Below are 7,500 nucleotides of genomic sequence, written 5' to 3'. Positions count from 1 at the left end.
GGTGGACCGTCTGAGGGAGGGGGCGGCCGAGGGTCTCCGGAAGGAGGGTGCTCACAGCCGCGCCGAAGATGCAGAGCCCGCACAAGATGTAGTAAGGAAGCTTTCTGTCCGAGGCGCCCTGTCGGAGGAATAGGGGGCGTGGCTGTTACTTGGTCTCGAGGGAACTTGTGGATTAGCAGTCTGAAGGCGTGCAACTTGAAGGAGTAATAATATTTGTGAATATTGGAATGCCAAGTTAAGTAATCCCATCGATAGACCCTCGGAAGTGGGATACTCTGTATAAATACGCAAAGAAATGTTTTCATTCCACTAATTCAACTTTCTATATTTACATTATATCACGATCTCTACATATGACGAAAAGAATACCAGCACTCGAAGCACCTATTCGACAACAGTAAATCATGACAGACGCCACAAATCCTCTCTGCGTCCCAGTGGACAAGGGAGCCGAAGAGGAAGTCCTTCTTACCACGGACACCAGCGCGGGCACAAACACCGTGGCGCTCAGGCCGACGACGGTCGTGGTGCCGTACGAGAGGGAGCGCAGCGCCGTCGGGAACAGTTCGCCGATCTGCATGTAGACCACCAGCACCGCCGCCGTCACGAAGACCTTGGCCAGCCCGCAGAAGGTCACGAGCAGCCACCGGTCTGGCAGGATGGAAGAGCAAGGCGACCCGTGGAGAGAATGGATTGCCTTCTGTCATTTGGGCTTTATGTATGTGTGTATCTGTGTGTCTTTGTTTATGCTGTTCTTTGCTATCATCTGTATTTCATTTGTACATCTGTGTCTGTCTGATTATCTATCTATGCTTTATATCTCTACACACTTCATAACTATACATATAATTGCCTATCTATTGTAAATAACGTTGGATATAATTGAAATCTATTTTTTATTACCTCATTGACTTCAAGTTGGTACCCAATGCCCTCGACGCTGTGCTATAACAACAATAGCTCAGCGTCCAGGTACAGCCGCTATGATGTAGATATACCAACATAGCATATTAGAAATTGCCCGGTGTAAGTTTAGAGCTGCATCATGGTATTCCCACATACTTCTCCACCATCCCCACCCCCACAGCGTGTCTGTTCGGCTCACCCGTGATGGCGGTGGAGGCGAGGCCTGAGAACACGGCCGTGATGGCGAGCGTGAGGCCGGAAGTCAGGCGGCGGCCGAAGTAGTGCGCCGACAGCCCGCCGACCACGTTTCCGGGCACTTCGACCACCGAAAGCACCAAGAAATTCACCAGTTCGCTGCCTGCCATGTTGTGCAAGTTCAGCATGATGCCCGAGTAGACGACGCAGAAGATCACTCTGGAAGCAAAGTAACAGGACGGCGCGCGTGCTGGTGAGTGAGCGGCGGCAGACTTACATTAGAGCTCCCTTTAGTCTTTATTCTTACAGTTTTAATTCATTCACAATTGAAAAATGCAAATGGGAGAAGGAGAGAGATATAGGAACGAAGAAAAGAGAGTAAAATAGAAAATTCATTCATATCTTTTAGTCCCCGTTATTATTCGCGGTTGCAATAGTCCGCACAAGCCTGCGTGGCAAAGAAACTAGCCTGTAACACACATGCAGATTGAAGTGATGGCCAAGTGCTTCCTGAGGCTGCTATGTCTGAGGAAGTCTTTCATCGAGGCCGTCTTCTTCTCGTCCGCCCTCGCCTCCTCCAGCAACTCCCGCAGGTTGGGCGGCAGCGCCCTGCCGTTGGTGGCTGCGACCTTCTTCATGATGGCCTCGCACTCCTCCACGCGCCCCATGGACAGCAGCCAGCGGGGGGACTCCGGCAGGTACCTGGCGACGGGGACGAGGAAGCGATTATGCAAAATCAGTCCAAACTGTCACGCTCGCCTATTGGATTTGTCACTTCAAGACTCACCACCAATACAGTAGGAAGAGAATGGAGGGCGCGTGACACGCTATTCCGAAGGATCTCCAGTGAGCGAGCACCCAGGCGAGGAAGGGCACGCAGCACATGCCCACTGTGCCCACCACGAAGGACAGCGTCGCCGTCAGTCCTCTCAGGTGGCCCGAACTCAGCTCCACGACTGCGCCCTCGCCGAGACAAGCAGAGTCAGTGAAAACGGTTTTGTCTTGTTTTATTGTGACTGTGTGTGTGTGTGTGTGTGTGTGTGTGTGTGTGTGTGTGTGTGTGTGTGTGTGTGTGTGTGTGTGTGTGTGTGTGTGTGTTTACATATATATGTATACATCTATGTATATATATATATATATATTCATATGTGTGTGTGCATATATATATGCACATATATGTATATATACATACATACATACATATATATATATATATATATATATATATATATATATATACATGTATGTATGTATATGTGCATATATATATGTACATATATGTATATATAAACATACATATATACATACATACATACACACACAAACACAAACACACACACACACACACACACACACACACACACACACACACACACACACACACACACACACACACACACACACACACACACATCTTATACAAAAAAAAAAGTAGAATCAGTCAAATACCAATGGGTGCCAAGGCCTCCAGCCACCACCGGGTTTACCTATGATGTACGGCATCTGATAGATACTGAAGAAGGCGAGGCAGGTGAGGAACCTGGCTGCCGCGAAGAGCTCTTTCGTCGGGACAAACATGTTGAGGAGACCGAAGATGAAGTTGATCAGGACGGTGAGGAAGAAAACGGGTCGTCGGCCTATTCTGAGGAACAAGGTAGACTCTAGTATTTCTACGCCAACTTTTGTGTTTATATCAACATATATATTATCATAATTACCATCATTAATTTATTGTTGTCATAGTTATTTTCTTTTCTTCACACCCAATTCTTCAATATACCCCTCACTCCTTGTCAAAGTCTTGTTATAATTCCATGATAAAGGCGTCCCTCCACGCCTCTTCCGCCCCTGACCAGTACCCACCTGTCGGAGAGGACGGAGAGCAGGAGTGTACCGAGGGCGTTTCCCGCGACGGCGAGGGAGAAGATGGTGGTGACGGAGGAGGCGTCGTCGCACACGAGGTCGAAGAAGCTGACAGAGGTCTCCGTCCAGCGGCTCTGGTCGTAGTCCCAGCCATGTTCACATCCTGGGGATTCGTGGGCTGTTGTTCATGAATCCGAGTTTGGATTGCGTATTTTGGTGGGATTAGTTTTTATTTATTAATCTTGAGTCTTGGATGTGTCTCTACGGGAAACGATATACCACTTATAGGCTTGCGGAAGGGGTGACCACGTGATGCTTACTAGTAATGGTGGAATTGTCAATGGAGTAGAGAGAGGTTCCAGCCTTCGGCGCGTCGGTATATGTCATGTTGTACATGTGGCACTGGCTCAGACGGCGCTTCCCATCGGCTCCATCCTCCCTGCAAGAAGGGACAGTGTTTAGAGGAGAAATGTCGAAATTACCTTCAGTGTGTATACTAGAATGGTCTCACAAATGCTAGCGCAGTCTAGCACTTTCCGAGTTAAAAGTTGCGCGTAGTCAAGCCCAGAAGCAGACCCATCGCACCATGGAATCGTCATGTTCCGCCACTCCTCTTCGCCAATGAGATCAGACGGGCGCCCCGGCACGCTGCAGGAGTGGTCTGGAGTGGTCATCATCAGCAGGAGTGAAGAGGAACCGAAGGGGGAGTAGAAAGAGAGCGGTAGCAGGTAAGCGAAAAGCAAGAGTATTTGATAGCGCCCCTCGCCGCCGACCTCGTCCAGGACTCGCTCGAAAGGACTCTGCGGAGTCTCGGAGGAAACCCTTTTCTCTGGGGCTGCATCCGCCGCCTCCGGGTCAGCCGAGGCCTTCAGCTTCATGTCTTCGTGGTCTCACTCTGGGGAAGACAAAGACTCCTTACGTTTTTTTCCTTTACGTATCGATATGTGTAACGATGTTTTGGATGGTAATGCCACATGTTTAGCGCACCTCAAATTTTCTATGCGATAGAAGAGCACAACTGATATTAGAATGATGATCATGATAACTATAATGATGATGATGATGACAATAATGATGATGATGATAATGATAAATATGATGTTGATAATCAATAATGATAACAGTGCTATTTAAATGACATCATTGACATGGTATCATTATGAATATCATACTTATACTAATGATTTGAATTATACTAGTTATCTTTAAATTCAATACTATATTTGCAATATACAGGCATACAGGCAGTTATGATGAAAATGACAATGCCACAATTTCCTAAAAGAAAAAATATCCTTGCAAACCCATTTCCTAAAAGCTGTGATATCTTAGGACACTGTGATGCATGTCTCACATGGATCGTGCAGAGATCTCAGAACAAAAAAATGATAAGTAACCTATGAAAAGAATGAAAAAAAAACAACTAAAGGGAACTACGAGTTAGCTTATGCCAGCATTATCCAGCCATCTCCTGACTTATCCTAAGTCCGAATCCAGACCCAGTTCATAGCAAAATCCCAACCAAGTGTTCTCATCTATACCTCTTCTTCATAATCCGTCGGTAACTTTTCGCAAACTCCAACCGACAAACCAAGAAACCAACAATAAACCTGAAAACATGTAACAATGAATAATTACAAGATATTTGACAACATTAGCATCCATAACATGCCTATTAAGATGGGAGAACTAACCAGCAGGTCTCAATCACACGAAACATGCACATCCATGAAGTAGCCGCAGTCAGGGTGGGCAGGAAGCGTTACATCGAGCAAACAGAAACCGGCATGGCGTGGCGAGGGCGCGGGCGACCGTAGACCGAATGACTGTGACCAAATAACTGTGAATAACACGTTAAACATGTCCTTGGAGAGTGTGGTCTTTGGGTGTATTTGTTGTTGTTTTTCTGTATTTTCTTGTAATTCTCTCTCGTTGCTTGGGTGTGTGTGTGTGTTTGTGTGTGTGTTTGTGAGTTTGTGTGTATGTGTGTGTGTGAGTGTGAGCGTGAATTTGACACCATTGTATCTATTTTTTTCTTATCTTTTTGTTTGTGTTCATGTGTTGAGGGCCTGACTTTGCTCGTGTGATTTGTGTATGTAGTTTCGAAGTTCTTGTGAGCTTGTTTTGTACATGCTACATACTTCAAATAGGCTTTTATGTGGTATTTCTTGATGTGTATGTGTGTGAGTCCATTTTCTTCGTTTATCATATTTACCTCTCATCAAATGATCACAGACATATTGCTTACGGACACGAGAATGCTGAATTAAATATTTTAGTATCTAATATTGTGGATACTTCGACATGTTTTTTATTTTTCTTCTATTGGCTATTCTTAACTTTCTTTTTCTCCTGTGCTCACCCTTCTCTCTCTCTCTCTCTCTCTCTCTCTCTCTCTCTCTCTCTCTCTCTCTCTCTCTCTCTCTCTCTCTCTCTCTCTCTCTCTCTCTCTCTCTCTCTCTCCTCTCTTCTCTCTCTCTCTCTCTCTCTCTCTCTCTCTCTCTCTCTCTCTCTCTCTCTCTCTCTCTCCTCTCTCTCTCTCTCTCTCTCTCTCTCTCTCTCTCCTTCTCTCTCTCTCTCTCTCTCTCTCTCTCTCTCTCTCTCTCTCTCTCTCTCTCTCTCCCCTCTCTCTCTCTCTCTCTCTCTCTCCCTCTCTCTCTCTCCCTCTCCCTCTTTCTCTCCCTCCCTCCCTCTCTCTCTCTCTCTTCCTTTCCTTCTCCCTCCCTTCTCCCACATACACACAATCCCACCCGTACTGGAGTCACATCAAGTCATGATTCCCGAATAAAAGGCCCAGAGGCCAGCTGAGAGCCATTAAGGTGACTATCAAAATCTCTTGTTAAGCTACAAGGTGGAACCACTTCAACAATTTACTCTCTTTCCAGGCGTCACAGATCACGTCACTGCCCTGCCTGTTAAGGAAAAGACTTGCTTGCTTGCGGTAGGGGTGGGATCGTTGCTTTTAGTACGTTGTGAAGGATGTACGGGTTATTTCATCTCTCTGATAGATATAAACACGGGTACGAACGCACGTAGAAAGATGCACAAGCACACATTATTTTTTTTTTAGATATACGCAAAAAAGGATAAACAATATTCTCTCTCTTACACTCACTCATACTCTTATTCTTACCTCTCGCACTCACTCTCGCCCTCTCTCTTTCTTTCTCTTTCTCTCTCTCTCTCTCTTTCTCTTTCTCTCTCATTCTCTCACTCCCACACCCACACCCACACCCACGCTCACACCCACGCTCACGCTCACACTCTCATTCTCTCTCCCTCACTTTCACTCGAACTCTCCCTCACCCTCACCCTCATCCCCACCTTCTCCCTCTCCCCCTTCCCACTCTCCCTTTCCCTCTCCTTCTCCCATACTCTCAACCTTCGCCTCCCTCTCCCCCTCTCTTACCCTCTCCCTCCACCCCCCTCCCCTCTCTCTCAACACACAATCATAGTGCACATTTCCCTCTGCAACATCGGCCCCTTGAATCTTGCGAGCGAGGGCAAGGTCGGACCTTTATCGTCCCCTACTTCCTTTTCCCTTTCCTCCTCTTTGTTTCTTTCTACTGTTTTGTTTCCACGTTTAGTTGCGTCATTTGGTGCATTATTCGTGGTCAGTGATGCTTCTTTATGGCTATTATGATTATTACTATTTTCATTGTTATTACTGTTTGGTGTTGCTTTTGTTATTATTGCTGTTATTATCACTATTACTATTATCCTTATTATCATCATTATTATCATTATTATTACTGTCATTTTTATCATTATCGCTATATTTTATTATTTTTATTATCATCATCACCATCATTGCAATTATCATCCTAATCAATTCTATACATTTGTTGTTATCATGATTATCATCATCATCATTATCATCGCTATTATTCCTATAAGGAGGTACTATAATTCTATCAGAAGATTGGCATTCTCGTGATAATTGCCTTTATTACAGCAATAACTTTCAAACTGTTTATTCTTCTTGTCAAGTTTTCATTCCATCTTTGTTATCACCTTCTGGATAATTAATAGTTGTGATAATATTACCATCGTGATTATTATTGCTCTACTTATGATTATTACCATAGTATCATCGCAAATATTACCTTTGATCACCATTATCATTATCATCATTACTACTATACTGTAATTTATGGACATAATTAGTCGTTTCTTTATAATTGATGGATTTTCAACTAAAAAATCTATAGTCTTTGTCATTGTTATTATCCTTATTATTATTGTTATCATCATAACCATTATTGTCATTATTATCGTTACCACTACTATTAATATTGCTAAGTTACTGTTATTCTGTTATTGTTATTCACGGATTATCGTATCACTATCATTACCATTATTGGTATCGTTATTATAATAGATTCTTATTTTATTATTCTTTCATTTTAGTATCATTACCATTGTTATTATTATGAACCAATATCATCTTATCACTGTTGTAAAATTAACATAATACAAATACAAACAGCCATTGCTACTTCCTATAAATATGTTACCACCTTTATTAAACCACCG

At 44.0% G+C, this 7,500-nt stretch overlaps 1 protein-coding gene across 2 annotated transcripts in view; it reads right to left on the bottom strand.

Annotated features, from left to right (window-relative positions):
• LOC122248021 (organic cation transporter 1-like) overlaps window positions 1–7,500 on the bottom strand; it is a 9,086-nt gene that overhangs the window by 907 nt on the left and 679 nt on the right. For both annotated transcript variants that reach the window (XR_015190675.1, XM_043007795.2), the window contains exons 2-10: window positions 3,550–3,859; window positions 3,285–3,403; window positions 2,965–3,127; window positions 2,589–2,743; window positions 1,889–2,057; window positions 1,582–1,803; window positions 1,106–1,320; window positions 473–651; window positions 1–118 (exon numbers count right to left, since the gene is read on the bottom strand). The exon at window positions 1–118 is cut by the window's left edge. Coding sequence is in view for 1 of the 2 variants with exons in the window: in XM_043007795.2 (XP_042863729.2) it covers window positions 1–118; window positions 473–651; window positions 1,106–1,320; window positions 1,582–1,803; window positions 1,889–2,057; window positions 2,589–2,743; window positions 2,965–3,127; window positions 3,285–3,403; window positions 3,550–3,842 (1,633 nt within the window). In the remaining variant the exon portion in view is untranslated. The remainder of the gene's footprint in view (window positions 119–472; window positions 652–1,105; window positions 1,321–1,581; window positions 1,804–1,888; window positions 2,058–2,588; window positions 2,744–2,964; window positions 3,128–3,284; window positions 3,404–3,549; window positions 3,860–7,500) is intronic.

This window comes from Penaeus japonicus, unplaced genomic scaffold (genome assembly GCF_977035675.1).
Source record: "Penaeus japonicus unplaced genomic scaffold, GWHDUDI00000001_assembly GWHDUDI00000038, whole genome shotgun sequence".
Lineage (NCBI taxonomy): Eukaryota > Metazoa > Arthropoda > Malacostraca > Decapoda > Penaeidae > Penaeus > Penaeus japonicus.
Note: the sequence above shows the minus strand (reverse complement) of the source record. Positions and strands in the feature narration are given on the sequence as shown.